The sequence below is a fragment of the Oculina patagonica genome, chromosome 5, assembly GCF_052425735.1.
Source record: "Oculina patagonica isolate OP01 chromosome 5, crgOcupat, whole genome shotgun sequence".
NCBI classification, from domain to species: Eukaryota; Metazoa; Cnidaria; class Anthozoa; order Scleractinia; family Oculinidae; genus Oculina; species Oculina patagonica.
In genome coordinates, this window is record NC_135762.1 from 32,981,748 (window position 1) to 32,998,523 (window position 16,776).

The following is a 16,776-nucleotide window of genomic DNA, read 5'->3' on the forward strand; positions in this document are numbered from 1 at the left end:
GATGATATATCTAAATGGAAAATTAAAATATAGTTTTCTTGAAAAAATAAATTTGTACGAGACAATTGTGTTTAAAACTAATGATTTAATAGTTGATGAAGGTAACAGAGAGTTACCGAAAATTCAGTTTTATACGTTTTTTTTACCACCTTTTTAAACCGATTTTAAGATCAGATACAAACCAAATTTTTATTAATACAGATAACTTTTTTAACTACTTGTCATATCATTTAAGAAAACTATGCATAAAAAGATGCGAACTAAGCGATAATTTACGATCTGCATGTTTTGAATCTTTTAAGAGTTATCGACGGTAATTTAAGATTCAATTTTGTTTAATTCAGCACATCTTTTGCAACAAATTCAATCATTTGAGTTGGTAGCCAGGTTGCCCAGTATTTTTTTTTTCAGAGAAAGGGTTATTTGGAACCCTCTTTTAAAGTTTAGGACTTGCTGCCTATTGTCATCAATCATCATTGATTAAACATTGACCTAAGTTTTTTCATTACCGAACATTCACATTTATCCACAGTTAACAGAAGTAAATGAAATGCCAGTCTAAGGAACAACATTTCAAATCATCATTACTTAGACTTCATTTCTTCTTTACAATACATTTAGTACAATGCAACACTGACTTACATATATTTGGTACACAGTGTTTGCAGATACTAACTTTAATTTTATAGTCCTAAAGTGAATTCCGTCTGAAATAAGACGCTAGAAATTTAGATTGCTTAGATCTTCGATTTAAAAAATAATGGAAAAAAATTAAATTACAGCCTTTGAGTCCAATTTGCTCAGCATAACCAGCTGTCTAGTTGATATTTAGATTAATTCATGTGAACCTTTTTTATAAGCATTCTTAGTTTTTTAGCACATATTTGCGGTTTTTTAAAGTCAGGTAAACAACCCATAAATACAAAGTTAATAGTAACAGTATTTACGGAAACGAAATTCAAAAAGTGAAATAAACTGAAAGGGAATAAAAATTATAAACAGCCGTGATGATGTTTTTTTTTTTTTCATAATCTGTAAAGGCATGTGTCCTGATTCGTGTGATTCCATTCCTTGCTTTATTGTTCGGGGTTTTTGCTTCACACAAAACTCTTTCCCTCCATTTGAGGGCTTTTCAGCTGCAGCAGATGCCCGTTTCTTCGTAAACAAGGCTCTAGATGCCTAATGCAGGTGATTTGACTGTTGTATGCAGTCGTGTTAAAAGCATCGAGACGTGGTATTGAGTTTCTTTTAACAATATGTTCATCCAAAGGTGTAGTTTTCATGTCGTTTCAACACAAAGGAAAGCTCGACAGGTGACTCAACTATAAACAATATTTTTTGTACGTTTTTTTAATGGATATTATACACTTCATACAAAAGAGTGGATTGAATCGAACAGGTGAATTAACAATTGTTTCAATAAAATCTCGACGTTAGAGAAGAGCTATTCACATTGCTTTTAGCTGAGAAGCAAGAAACATGAAGTGGCTAGGTGTGCTTTTGCTGATTGGAGCGGTGCTCGTTGCATCAGAAAACCTTGACGGTAAGCGGATTTTTCAATCTGTTAAAATAGTCTGTATTTTAACCCTTAAATTTTTGTGTTTCTCTTAAAGTGTTTCACCGAGTTACTAAAAGTGCACGCAAACACTGACACTATTAAATAGTCAGGTGAATGATCAAAAAAAAAAAAGATACGCGGAAGAAACAATATCAGTTGAATTAGCATTACAAAGATGTTATAAGCATCAAAACTGATAGAGTATTTGAAACAATTATGAAAGTGATGTGTTAACAATACAGAAGACTGATCAGACAGATACCATTAAAGGCCTTTAGCTTTTTTGACTCTGGCTTTTGTTTCTTCCATGACTTGACTTTAGTAGTGCTGACTGATACAAACCATTAACTCAAACATTTTATTCAAAGATAAAGCGTTAAAAATATGTACCTTTTTTTTTCACTGCAGAGAATGCTGGTCTTGATGACCCGGATCTGTTTGAAGGAGACATGATTCTCACGCCTGATCAAGTCATGGCGGCCAAGATGGGAATGGACGTGGATAATCCATTTGGAAGAGGCTCAACTAAGAACAGGCAATGGCCTGGCGGTGTGATGGCTTATGTCATCGACTCCAGTCTTTGTAAGTTTATTGTTTCATATTGACAAGGACTGAGGATCCGCCTGGTGTGATCCCAAATTTATTCTTGGTTTTTAACTCGGAAAAGAGTTGTAGTGGGCGAAGTGAATTCACTCCATCACTCCTTCACTCGTTTCCTGTTATACATATGCACGCAATGCGTGCAAGTGTTTTAAGGCCTCTAGAGAATTAGACCTTTTCTCTGATACCTACATTTCTTGTTAAATTACATAAAATTAACATGCTTAGTCACCAACCGAAATATTGTATTCATGTCAGTTTTCTTGAAATATCATTATGATATTTATTCAGCTATAAGCTGAGACCGTAAACCTTTGGTTTTTTAAAACCAGTTGGAAAAAACTAAACCAAAACACTCAGCTAAAGATGAATTTATTTCAGTACGATTTGGTGAAAAAAAATCGCCCGACTTATAGCCAATGATATTATTATTATTATTATTTGTATTAGCAAACCTTTATTTGTCAGTTTGCTGTTTTCGATTCTTGTTTCATAATAACTTTTCCGAGTTTAGTGGCTTATAGCCACTTTTAGTTATCATGTTACGTCACAAAATTCTGAAATCAAACTTCACTAGGCCTGCTAAATTTTCGTTGTCATTAGGCGAAAGATAAACTAAAAATATACATTTTTGCAAATTTCCAGATCGATAGTGTCATTCTTTTTTAAAACGGAGCATTTTGAATATTTGAGTTTTCCGTCGTATGTGACATCAAGCTGAGTGCTGTGACAAAGCTGTTTTGTTTGAAAAAAGGCCTTTCCTTTCCATTTTGAGCAAATTTAACATTTCAGATATAATAACTGGTGTTTATGTGAAAGTGTACTACTTAAGCCAAGGATAGCCGCTGTTGTAAACAGAACTGAGTTCCAGATGGTTTCCCTGACATCACGGCGGACATATTTGTGTCCCTCGGAAGGACACAGTTATGAAATCTCCATACTAAGCTTTATAAATTTGCGTGGAAAGGTTCGGAAATAACTCGCGAACGGTACATCGCACAGACCCGAAACTTGGAGAAATTGTTTATCTATTTATCATCTATAATATTTGAAATTCATAGCTTCCGTAGTTGAATGGTTTCGAATTTATTTTTTGATTGCGTGACAGTGAAAACCAGCAATATTCTAGTGCTTACTCTCAGAATGAAATTCCTGGGTTATTTTCAACACTCAAAGTTAACTGTAGAGTTGATTATCTAATTTCCAACTTGTCGAGTAGTAGTGCTGCGTGACACAGCATTGTATTAGAATAACAGTGCTAGAAATTTTCTGATTTTATTTGCGTTTCAATTCACCTGAAGTATATATCAAATATAATCCATGGATGTAGGAGGGGATATTTTCGCCAAATTCTAGAGCTAAAGAACCTTTTACGAGTTTGCTTTCGTATAACAGCGGCAATGGTATAACACAGACGTTATTGCCATTGAAATATCAAACCGACTGAGTTAACGTGCTGAAAGGGAGATAAGCTCCGAATGACAATTATGTACATCAACTACTAGCTTCCGGTATAGTGAACGTATTTTTTTTTTAATTTAAAGCTGGCGAATCTAAAGCTATGGCGGCCATCAAATCAGGTATGGAGCAATGGACCAAGAACACTTGTATCACCTTCAAGAAAAGGACAACGGAACAAGCATATGCCAACTTTAAACTTGGCACAGGGTGAGTATTTTGCTGTTTCTGATTTTACTTTAGTTATATAATGCACCATGTTAATCGCACCTTCATTTTCGGCTTTTGTTATGTCAATACCAGTTTTATGCATTGCCAACTATTAAATGAAAAATTTATTTAAATTATGGGTAAGTATAAACATGGCGCAAAAACTTCGTCTTTACATTAATTTGAAATGAATGGCTTTTTTCTGTTCGTCATAGAGTTCAGTTATTTCAACTGTAACATCCTGATACTATCAGGACCCATGTTATATGGTAAGCAGAAATATAGAATGAAAATGAAATAAGTGTTCTTATCTACTCTCAGATGTTCGTCATACGTAGGAAGAACTGGCAGAAGGCAAGATATCAATCTTGCTCGTGGATGCTGGTACTCAGGAACTGTCGCACATGAAATTGGTACGTATTCTCTCATATCCCTCTTTGCAAAGTATCTTCAACAGAGAAACCACATTCTTTTTCTTTCTCACTTTAAACTCAAGTACATATTTATAAAACGCCTTCAAAGCGTTGAAACAAATGGAATATAAACGATAATCTGTTTCATTCTACTTATTCTGCAGCGCATGCCCTTTGTTTATACTCCAACAACAAAGAACAATAGAAGCTTGAATTTGTTTTTTTTTTTCTATCGCAGGTCACGCTTTGGGATTCTACCACGAACAGTCTCGTCCTGACAGGGACAACTACGTCACAATCATGTGGGATAACATTATCGAGAGTAAGTAAAAGGCGAAAAACACATCAGTTTGGGAAACAACCTCTGACCCATTTGTATCAAAGTCTTACGTCTTTGCAAAAGATAAGAAGACTATTTTAAATAAAAAAAAAAAAACACACCAAAACGTCAAGCCATTCCATTTATATATAGTACACATTCGATAAAAAAACTGATCCAGTATAAAACATATGATTTTTGAAAAAAAAAAATGGCAAAAGTTGTTGAGTAAAAAATGATTTATTATTTATTTATTTATTTATTTATTTATTTTTATCTATCTTCTCAAATCATTAAATACCTCCAGTTTTAGTTTTTGTATTTTAAAATATATCTCGATGACCTTTTAGAAAACAAGTTCAATTTCAACAAATACGGCAAATCAACCATTGACTCCCTTGGGACTCCTTATGACTACAGCAGCATTATGCATTACGGAGCAAGATATTTTAGCAAGAACAGACAACCTACAATCGTTCCAAAGAAACAGGGGGTACGTAATCACATCAGACTAAGATCTGTAATTATATTGTAATACCCATTGGCATGTGCGTATCCTGGCCATGGTTATAATTAAATATTTATAAACTTTGCAGCATAAAGAACACTGCTGGAAAATATCAAGTTTATAGAAGTCCTTAAAGGGGCAAAAGAATGCATATTTTGTGAAGGCCTAGGAACTCTTGGAAAGTTATTTTTCCATTTGCCGTGCGAATAGTTTCGGTTTATGGAGCCGCACATTTGACAATAAAAGCTCGGATTTATATTTTATATGATTGTAGTATGTTATTAATTTTTCCTCTCATAAGGAGGCAAGCGTGACCGCGTGGTTTAGGGGGCTGGTGCTGTTGTCCGGAGGACCCTGGTCCAAGACCTGCCCCTGCCACTAGCAGGATTTGTTCCCGGTAGTCCTGAGTTCAAATCCTCGGTCACGCTTTGTATATAGCCAACTGGTCTGCCTCCTGCCAGTTGGGATATTAACCTTGTTATGTCCATTTAAAATATTGGTTTCCTCAGTTTTAGTGACATGCCTTTAAACTAGCTATCTCGAAGCTAATTGCATGACCACTATAAACGACTTCTTATTTTGTTCTATTTTCCAGGTGTATATTGGACAAAGGAAAAAAATCAGTGCCACAGATGCTGAGCAGATGAACCGTCTGTACAGAGCACAGTGCTCAGGAGGAGGAAATGGAGGAGGTAAAGAACAATTACCGCTAAAAAAGTTGTAGGACAGGTTTCCCCCAGACGTTTGTAAGGAGCATATGCTTTATATCAAGTAGTCATCAACGTAGGGATTGTGGCGATAGCGATGATTATAAAGAGTTATCAGTAGACAAAAAAGCCTGCTGTCGAGCCAAGTGGCTCATCAGGCTGGAGCTCATCCCGGTTTCTGTAGCATAAGGCAGTTAGGAGTATTTCTACTCCCTCCTGGATGGGATGCTAGTCCACTGCAGGGAGACCCCTAGCAGTAAATTACCCGTACTCATTTATACACCTGGGTAGAGAGAGGTACTGTGAAAGTAAAGTGTATTGCCTAAGAACATAACGCAGTGCCCTGGCCAGGTCTCGAACCCGGACAGCGCCACAGCGCCTTCCAAAGTACCGTATTTTCTCAATTAAACGCCCCCGGCGTTTATTTCAAACTTGGCCTGACGGAGCCGGCGTTTATTCGAATCCTGCAGCTTATTCAAGCCCGATGTTTGTAAAAAAGGGTTTCCGTTCTTTAGTTTTGACAGCCATATATTTTGCCACTTTTCTTAAACCATTCTACACCCCGAATAAATACTTGAGGGGCTTATTTACAACTTCACCTTGGAGACCCGGCGTTTATTCGGGGCCCGGCGTTTAATCGAGAAAATACGGTAATTAGATTTTATAACTAGAGAATCGGTGCATTGCATTACGCAATAGCCTTTATATTAATAATAAGCAAAACCAGGTGCCACGACGAGACAGCATTACAATTCGAAAATAAATAGGATAAGTAGGAAAATAAGCTTCCTTGATCAGATCAATATATTTTCTCATTAATTTATTATCACAGGAGGCAGTAACGTTAACTGTGTAGACAATGACAAGAACTGCTATGCATGGACGAAATACTGCAGCTCCCACAGTTATGTGAAGAAGAATTGCAAGAAGACCTGCAACCTCTGTTGATCATCGAAACAAGGTAATGTAAATAATGCATGGAATACAGACAATTATTAAAATGAGCTCCATCCCCACATGAACGCAAAAAAATTTCCTCCTGCCTCTCATTAAATATCGAAATATAAACATTTGGGTTATTGAATTCGGAAATGTTACTTCATCCAATTGCATCATCCATACTGTTGAGCATGTTTTGCACTTCATAAGTGTGCTCAGAAACCTGTTCAGTTAAATTGACGACTAGAAATTGTTTCCTGTTTTGTGTAACCATATGTAAAGATTTGTACTGCGCATCATTCTAATTTGAACCTGAATTTTTTTTAGAGAAAACTCTCTACTAAACATAAGATCACTCATGTTTGTAACAAAATTCCTTCCGATAAAAACGTTGACCCGGGTAAATTTGAAAACGCATCTTTTTTTTTTTACACGGATAGGCCAACCGTCCACACTGAAACTTTTCAAAAAGGCTCTCCAAAGTGGGTATAGTAACATTTTACCTGGCGTTTTCAAATTTTTCCGTTTTCAAATTTACCCGGGTCAGTGTGGACGGGGCCTAAGCCCATCTATAAAAAGCTTGGAACAAAACGAAAAATGTCCATGGGCTTATTTTCAGAATTCACTTTTTTGCGATTGGAATATTTAAAATTTATATGACTGATTATTGTTTTACTTTTCATTCTCGCAGGTCATCTACATCTGGAAATCAAACACTGATGTTATGTTTTATTGAGTGGGATAGAATAAATAAAATAAAAGTACTGAAAATGTAAATGTGCGTTCATTATTTCAATTTATACTTCTAGCAAGCAATTTACAAGACAAGGACCAATTTAAGAAGCCCAAGAATTTAAACACTTTGTTATCCATTCCAAAAAATTCCATACATTTTGATCACCGCCCTACCCCTATCTTCCACGCCGGCGATTCAGTGTTTGACGGTAGACAGAACTGAATGACACAAAGTTCTTTTATAACCATGGCGTTACTATAACAATTTCGAGGAAAAAAATAGACAAATTAGCGCAAGACCTGCGTGGAAAAATTCGCAGGGAAAAGGAGCGTTTTTGCTGAAAAGTGTCAGGAATATAAAAAGGGAGCACATTCAGTAGCAAGAAGTTAAGGAAGCATTTAACTAGCGCGCACATGTACGTACGCTTTGCTATTAGACACTGCGCTTTGAACACCTTAGCTGTTCGTGCTTGAACTAAGAAGTGTATAAAACAAACTAGATTTGACCAACCAGATTACAGTGTGACTACTTTAACCAGCATTTTGTGCAAATTGACAAATGGAAACCTCGGATGTTAAAAATAGATTCCCGACAGATTATCAGTCTAAGCAAGGTGCACTCTACACAAGCAATAAATTTATGACCTTTTTTATTGTTTTACCACTCAAACACTATTGATCATTTTGCAAAGAGTTCAATCTGCTGGCCTCGGTTGGAGTGGTTGCAGTGTAATTATGTTCCAAGCTTTTGTGTTCCGGCGGAGCGTTATATTTGACTCAGTTCGAGGTCAGGCAACGGATCGTGCGAAGCGATGCCTGTGTAAAATGGCCGAGAGCCAAATATTTTCCTTTCCGAGCCAGCTAAATCAGTCGGTAAGAATTATATAATGCAACCTTTACTGAGCTTAATTTTACTTGAAAGTTGTGAAAAGTTCTTGGTAAATGTTTTGGATAAGAGCGCCAAATGAATCATCGGTGGTTTTCGCCAAACCGCAGAACACCGGCACAAGTCAACTCTTGTCATGTCGTTTGACGACAGTTTGTATATTATTTGGTTAAGATGAAGGTTTCGATTTCTGACGAATATGGAACATTTCCCTTTTTTACCAATCTCTTACTGTTAAGCAAGCTAGAAAATCGCCATTATAGCCAATGGATTCTTTACGGGATTGTTATTTTATTGCCTATACTGGCTGTTACTTTTCGATGTGTAACCCCCCCCCCCCCCCCCCCTCCGCCAATAAAAAGGGTAATTATGGACGCAATCGCTAACAGTAATAACCAATTAAGAAAATTCATGTTTCTGGGAGAAAACTGTTATTGCTAAACACTGAGATGTCGGCATTGCATAATGTATTTCAACTATATTTCAGCGGTTTAATGGCCTAGCGGCTTCTTTGGTAGTCCCCCCCCAAAAGGCGTTTCAGGCAATGTACGTGAGGCCGAATAATAGTAGTCTTGCGCCCTTACTCTTAATCGATGAGCGATTCTGCTGTCACATTGTGTTTATTAGCACAGATCGCAAGTTTTCTTGCAGTTTTCCCTCACAAATCCCCAATAACTGCAGTGTTGACTCCATGCTGCACATTTGCTTCCCTCCTTATCCACGCAGCTTCCTGTGAAAAAAAAAAGAAAGAAGAATGTACCGTTTTGTGATATGGTGAACATTTTCACCCTATTATTTTTTTCGTTAACAACAAAGTGAACATAAGTGTTAATAAAAGGAGAAATTAAGGCAACGAGGTCACGAGAATGACTTATTTGAAATATGATGCAATCGTCAGCGCAATAGCAAACGATAAATATCATGTAAATAATAAGCTACGAGAGACTCGTTGTGAGCTGGGCCATTTACTAAGTTGATACGTGACACGCGTCCTGCATACTGCTAGGATCAGCAATGTCGAAATGATCAAGTGTGTTGTAAATAATAAAGATGGTAAATTTTAAGCTCGGTGATAAATAATGAAGAAGACTTTTTCAACAATGACACGAGCATGGGACAAAGAAAAATTCTGAGTCTCCAACGGGAATCAAACTCATATAATTCTGATATATCAACCTAGTAAATGGCCCAGCTCACAACGAGTCTCTCGTAGCTTAGTTAGTTAGAGCGCCCAACCGGTATCTGGGAGGCCATGGGTTCGATTCCCGTCGGGGACTCAGAATTTTTATTTGTCCCATGCTCAGGTAATTGTTAAAAAATTCATTTTCATTCGATAAATATCATATTACATGACTGCTTAAAAAAACTTGAAAAAAAAAAAAAAAAAACAATGAAAACGAGAAATGCGAGCTTGCGGAAACCGCTTACTGTATCAGGTTTCTTTCTAGTTCAGTATCGATTTCCATATTCAGAAATCGATTTCGCAACTTCTGACCCACAATGCTCGATGATATTAACTGACCGTCATAGGCGTGTTCAAGACTGATATACCTTATTATTGGAAATTAACGCGAATTGAAGGGAAAATTACTTCCCAATAAAGGAAATTAACGCGAGAGAGGGGGTAACATTTCAAACTGAAGGAAATTAACGCGACGTACACTTGTTGGCGTATAATCTTAAACAAAAACAATGTTCGTGGTACTTTTCCAACTTCGAGCGTTCTTCGCACTATCAGTGATAGAGGCAGATGTCCACCCTGATATAATTATGATTTTTCCTTTGAGTCAAGAACGTCTGGACTGTAACGAAAAATTGGGGCTTAATAATGGAAATTAAGGTTATGGAAATTAACGTTCCACTTAATTAACGGTGCGGAAATTAACGTTAACAAAAATTAACGCGACTTAAATTAACACGAATTTTTGAAATTCGCGTTAATTTCATGACGCGTTAATTTCCTATAATAAGGTGTTTATCTTCTAGATCTACTGGAGCTTACATTATAAACAAAATAGATTGTCATCTGATAGAGCGGTTTTCACTTGAATGTCGAAAGTAATACGCCTTTGCTTTGGTTTTGCATTGTTACGCTCAGTGATCTGATTGGTTTAAGGTTTAAACATTTCGCACCACTTTCGCAGCCAATCAGAAGTAAACCCAAAACCAGTCGTGCCTCGCGCGCTTCGTGCTGGCGAGTTTTGATTGGTTCAATGGATTGTCTGCGTCCTCTGTGTGATTGGCCAGAGTAATTACTTTGCTTTTGCTTCTACGACACTCAATTGAAAACTGCTCTAATAAATTTTTATTGTCACGCACCCCCTGGCTCTCTGCACTGAATTTTGTACAGAAGGTTCATCTGCAGTGCATCTGTTGTACTTATAGCCTTCCGTTGACCAAACAAAACCTGAAAAAAATGAAAAATTTAAAAATCCCTTTTTGCGATTTTTTCCTCAAATAAATGTCACAAGCAGCTTTTGTTCAAGCACTAACGTCGTATGGTTACGGCTTACCCCGGGTTTCGTGGCAACAATTGTAGGCTTTCCATTTTTGCTAAAAGCGGTGCTCCCATAATGCATCACGCTATCGTAGTCATATTCAGTACCAAGGGAGTCAATGGTTTCTTTGTTGTACTTATTGAAGTTAAACTTCATTTCTGCAAAAACATTAATTAACCAGTATTTTAAAATTGCACACCACAAAAACAGACAAAATATAGAGAAATCATTTGAAGAACAATTATTACATCGATGTGAATATTTTTAATTATTAGAGGTTTCATGATTTAGTAATCGATCTGTTATCATGCCTCAACTAAGTCAAATGAATATGTTTGACGCCCGCTCTGCTCTGTCTTTGGCAAAAGGAGAATGTGTCAAGTACAGCGGGAAATGGACTGTACTAAAGAGTGTTATTAATAAAAATGTCCAATTACAGCGCACATACTATCTGAGAGATGCTATAAACATTTTATACTGTTATGTTACTAATCAAAATGGCCTGTTACATTGAAGGCCGTCAGATTCAGCAAATTGAGTATAGATTGGACTGATTGAGGGTCATTCTGTTAGTGTCAGTCGTACTAATCACATTTAAACAAAGTATTCTTAAATTTAATTGCTCGTGAGCAGACCTTTGTGATTAGTAATAGGACAGTTTACCTATTGATCTTATTACTACTATTATCCCGGTATTATGCATCACACCCAGCAAAATAAATTCTTCACGCCTAACTTACTCTCAATGATGTTATCCCACACAATTGTGACATGATCATCCCTGTCAGGACGAGACTGTTCGTGGTAGAATCCCAAAGCATGACCTGAATTGAAAACAATGAAAAACAAAATTATGCTGGGCTGAAGTGAAGAAATTTTTAACTATTTCAAATAGTGTTCTGATTTAACAATTACAAGGAAAATCATCTTATATGAAATCTTTTACGGTTCAAATCGAATGATGTAGTCAAAGCCAAACTCTCATTCTGAATCAGTAGAGAAAGGAAAAAAGTCTGAATTTTAAGCTCAGTTGCCCATCAGGCCGGCTATACTTTTCGGAGTTGATTTTGTTTTGTTTGGTCAACTCGAGTGGGGAAGCCGCTAGGGGATAGTCAAAGGAGGTATGCCACGGAGATTTGTGGAGTTTTTGTCTAAACCGTTCTGAAGGTAGTAGTTTGCAACTTTACCCATGGAAAACGTTAACTTTGAACACCTAAAGAAATATTAAACCACGGCTATGTATATCGAGTTTTTTTAAGACGCACTGAAACAACTTAAAAAGTAGTTCAGCTTAAATTTTTTAAGGTGCAATCCCTTACCGCCCATTTACGATTCACTCGTGGCTTCGCCCGCGATTTTACTCGCGCCGCCTAATCCCGCCAGCGCTACACAGCTTGCTAATTCTTTTGGAAAAAAGTATAGTACTTGCACAATTGAAAATTCCCAACAGAGTGCGATACTTACCAATTTCGTGGGCAACAATTCCTCTGTACCAGCACCCTTCAGCTAGATTGATATCCTGACGGCCGCCATTTCTTCCCACGTATGATGAACATCTGAGATCGAGAGTTTAAAGTTAAATTCGCTCAGTGATATCATATGTAGTTCATTTCATTTAATATCATTTATTTTTTATTTATTTATAGTTTTGGATAGGAAAGTCAACTAAACATAGGAGGGGAAGAGGTACGAAGATGTAAATGTTAAAATAATAATAATATGCATTTTTATTATATTACATCAGTGAAATACAGGAAATCCATCATTCTCACAGTGAAAATACATGTCACCACGAACACCGACAAGTGCCCGGAGAGCCAGAATGAAGTAATCTCGACCCGCACTCGGAAAATGCGGACCCGAACGTCAGACCACACAGAGAAACGAACGGGAAGAACCCGTATCGATCCGCGCGCGCCGGAGAAGATGAAAGAACCCCCGCAACCATGTAATATCCTCTATATAGCGCGCAAAATCAACAAAGGTTCTCAAATGCGCCGTGTAAGAATTTGACCGTACGTCACATAATATTTCGCTGTTATTTCATTCTAACCTCATGCAGCAGTTCTGATCAACAGTGGTGTTTTCAGAGAAAGTAAATTATATCAGTCGTGGAAATTCTCACCCAATACCAAGCCTAAATCGGACATAATCAGTCTCGTCTGTCCTTTTCTTGAAGCGGATGCAGGTTTTAGTGGTCCATTCCTCCATTCCCGATAGAACGGCAATCCTAGCTCGCTCAGTCCCAGCTGTTAAAAAAAAAAATAAATAAAAAGAAAAAAAACAGATATGACAATATCAGAAAGAACAAAAACTACAGCAACAACAACAGGAGCATCATTGGCAAAGGTAGCGATCGGATTTCGCTTCAACGACGAAAACAACGACATTAGGTAGATTAAGCATGGCGTTTGTTTTTCCCGCGAACGGCAAAAATTCAACTTCTGCCGTCTGCCGTTTTGCGTTCGTACGCGGAAATGAGTAGTATTGTATTTGCCGTGAATGCAAGATTTTCCCCCTATTTCTTGAGGGATTAATTGTAGAGTTCGATAAAAAGGTAGCAAAAAGAAAGTCAAGCTCGCGTTTGCTGTTTGCCGAAAAACGTCACGCTCAATCTCTTTATTATTATGCTGTGAAGCCGTCGTAATTAAACAAGAAGTGGTTTAATTTGTTTCGCGAGGCGAAGGAATAGTCATTTTCGACCAAAAACTTCGCCTTTTTAAAGAGAACCTTTATAAAAAGGCAATCAAAGCAGTGGCCACATGCAGCAATCGAGGTTTTTAAGGAAAAGTTAAAAAAAGAAAATAAAAACTCACAAAGAGTCGCATCAATTTCGTACGGTATAACGCCTCCAGGCCACTGTCGGTCTTTGGTTGAACCCCTTCCAAATGGATTGTCGACATCCAATCCCATCTCGGCTGCCATGCGCTGTTCAGCTGTTAGGAGCATGTCTCCCTCAAATAGATCCGGGTCGTCAACACCAGCATTTTCTGTGTTAGAAGAAAAAAACGTTGAAGGAAATCGATAGTTTTTTACCATTTGTGTAGTGCAGATCTGATTCTCTCTTGACTAAGGTAGAACCTTAAGGTAGAAAGACGAGATTGTTAAACTTCTTTATTTATCATGTCCACTGTGGAAAAGACGCGTGTGTGGTCGGCACGAGGACGACTGGAAACGGACGACTCGGAGGTGTCGTGGTCGACACGTGAAATGCTATGTGGAATGGATCTTGTTTAAATCAGTAGGAATTTTCAAGTAAGATATACTTACCGTCAGGATTTTCCGACGAAGCCAAAACAACTCCGATACACAAAAGAACGAACAGCCACTTCATGATGCTTCTTTGTGGACCAAAACAGTTTGGAACTTACGTTTAAATACACGAGGGTGTATAAGCTGTAATTTTAAATTATTAGCCATGTTCCAGCTGTAGGCGGTTTGTTAGTTCAGTGCGTTTAGACTGGGAAAAACAAACAGTTAGTACAATTTTTGATCGCCTTTTAGTTGCCGGTAATATTGGGGGATGTGCCACGGTTTGTCAGTTAATATTTCCATTCCATATCCATTTGATAGTTGTTTTTTTTACTTAACGTGTTTGTCACTTGTGAATTCAATTTGTTTATACAGCGTAATGCAGAGACATTTTTATGTTTAAATTGTCGGTCATTTTTCAAATAAAATGCCAAGCCGTTTCGACAGTTTTGCATTCTCTTTCAATCCACCTGTACAACTACGACTGAATCAGCAATTTTTCTTTTTTTAAAGTGCCTGAGACTTGTCAGACATGGTCAGAAAATCAGCAATCGTATTTCTTTAATATTTTGCTATAACACATCTGCCACGGCTGAAAACCTGCAATATCGGTAAATGCTTGTTTAGCTTTTCAAATCCATGTTTTACAGCAAGAAAAAATGAAAGTCATTACTAAGTTGGTCTGGAGTAAAAATCCTGTTGTTAACCTGGCATACACGATATTCTAGTTTTAAAAGAATCACACTAAATAGAAGTTGTGGTTCATGACATGTTTGTGCATTCAAAGCTACTTTCTGTAACGAGCTAAGTAAAGAAAACTGTAGTTTCAACATGGATACAAAATCAATCAATGTGTGGTTTAGGCTAACTCGTTGTCTGCGGTTTATGTCTAACTTATTTGCTAAAAACTCACTGGTTTTGTAATATGAACTATTTGCTGTGTGCATATTGATGACTAAGGGATGATGTTTTAAACATCGAGAGTACATTTAAAGACTTAACTAGCCTGCGAACGTAGACGTCTTTCCGGCAGTCGTTTCTGCTAGGCAAATGAAGGCAACGCAACAAAGGAAGAAAAAACGTAATGTAGCATAATTGCAACAGTTCATGATTAAACGTCAACGTGACTGCATTCCTTTCATTGTTCTTTTGTGCTACGAAATATCACCTGCATTGGCTATTCCCTGGCCATTGTCAGGCAGTAAAAGCCGAGCCACTAGCCTCAAGAAAACATAAAAATAATTTCCTGCCACGCCGCAAACTGAAATGGCTGCTTTCCAACACTGGCGAATATTAGACGTCTTTACGTCATTTTAGTCCCAAGAGGCCGCCGGTCCCAAGATTAACGACCTCTGGTTGGTTTCAATTTAAATGTCCGTGATTCACGGACTTCTGCTCAAATCTGAAAATCTAAATCTGAGTACTCTGCGCATGCCTAAACATATGTTGTTGATGCTGCAATCTCGTCCCCAGAGGCCGCGATCCTTCTGGTCTGCGCCAAGGATCGGGACCTCTGAGCTATACTGAAAAAAACGTCAAAAAGGCGTCTGAATCTGATTGGCTGTTGAATACGTGTTCGTTTCACCACAATCTACAGCGCACCGCGCACAATCAAACCCGGGCCAGGATTTCCGGGTTTCGGTTTTGGATTCGTCCAGAGCCGTTGAGTTTCCCGACCGCTGATAAAGAGGAACGCAGGTTCTGGAGCGAGATTGTTGATCATGTGGCTGTGCATCAAATAAATGAAACGTGCGAGCTGCGAGTAGGAAGAAATTTCCTATTGAAGTGAATTTGACAGTTGTGAATCAACCTTAAAAAGCCTTATTGATGCAACATCGATCAACTCAATATAGCCTATTCTAATTCCTAATTGTAGCCTAGTAATACTTTTTCGATGTGCTGGATTTCTAGCTGTCGTAAGATATTCCTCTAACTGATAGTTCGTTTTTTTTTTCTTTTTTTCTTTGTGCGTGAATTTTTCTCGAGTGCTGTCTGATGTGCTATTTGGGAACTTCAACCAAATTTGAAAATAGTTTTTCTTCACTGTTGTTTAATTTTAGAATGAATGAATAAATAAATATAATATAAAATAAAGGATAAATATAAATAAATAGTACCGCACGCAAAAACAAGCTTTAAGCCGTGGCGGTATCTTTCTTCCAATATGGCGCCATCACAAAGCCACGAGTGGCGCGTATCGTGGGCGCCAAGAGAGGCGTGCTGCCGCGTGCAGATTCAATCATCCTTAGTAAGACAGCCTCTTAAACCAGACTTAAATATTCATGATCATTCAAAGCAATACTCACTAGAACTAAGACAAAATTTAACTGTAGGTGTCGGAACACCTTTTATACGTTATGAGTGTCCTTTTCTTGCGATTTAAAGCCTTATTTTAAAATGCTAAGAAAAGTGTATCTTTTCGGATACGCTGGCTGAACTTTCAAACTTCAGAGAATTTCAGGGAAGGAAATATTATTACCCGAAATTACAAGCCGCTGTTGCTTTTTGCCTTGTTGCCTTTTTTTGTACCCAAAACGACAATTTTGCTCTCTCCGTAAACAACAGGCATTACTTTCCCCGTGTCACGAAAGTTTGAGCTTAAGAAATCTTCGGTTTTTCATCACACTTTAATCCGAAAATTGTAGGCGACCGTAGGTCTTTCGAACAGATATTCACCGAAACGTTTTGTTTGG

At 37.6% G+C, this 16,776-nt stretch overlaps 3 protein-coding genes across 3 annotated transcripts in view; 1 reads left to right on the plus strand and 2 right to left on the minus strand.

The window, feature by feature from the left end:
- Positions 1 to 16,776, minus strand: part of LOC144653754 (protein SpAN-like) — a 177,039-nt gene that overhangs the window by 19,602 nt on the left and 140,661 nt on the right. The gene's annotated exons all lie outside the window — the stretch shown is intronic.
- Positions 1,915 to 7,453, plus strand: LOC144653784 (zinc metalloproteinase nas-15-like). The gene is made up of 8 exons (XM_078513884.1): positions 1,915 to 2,140; positions 3,703 to 3,826; positions 4,148 to 4,239; positions 4,478 to 4,561; positions 4,909 to 5,051; positions 5,662 to 5,758; positions 6,606 to 6,734; positions 7,404 to 7,453. Exons 1-7 carry the CDS (start codon positions 2,008 to 2,010, stop codon positions 6,719 to 6,721), a joined length of 789 nt encoding a protein of 262 aa, XP_078370010.1. The 5' UTR covers positions 1,915 to 2,007; the 3' UTR covers positions 6,722 to 6,734; positions 7,404 to 7,453.
- On the minus strand, positions 8,881 to 15,141 carry LOC144653776 (astacin-like). The gene is made up of 8 exons (XM_078513877.1): positions 14,102 to 15,141; positions 13,648 to 13,821; positions 12,957 to 13,080; positions 12,296 to 12,387; positions 11,572 to 11,655; positions 10,847 to 10,989; positions 10,653 to 10,740; positions 8,881 to 9,063 (listed from the first exon to the last, which is right to left on the minus strand). The coding sequence occupies exons 1-8, from the start codon at positions 14,163 to 14,165 to the stop codon at positions 8,957 to 8,959; spliced, it is 876 nt and encodes a 291-aa protein (XP_078370003.1). The 5' UTR covers positions 14,166 to 15,141; the 3' UTR covers positions 8,881 to 8,956.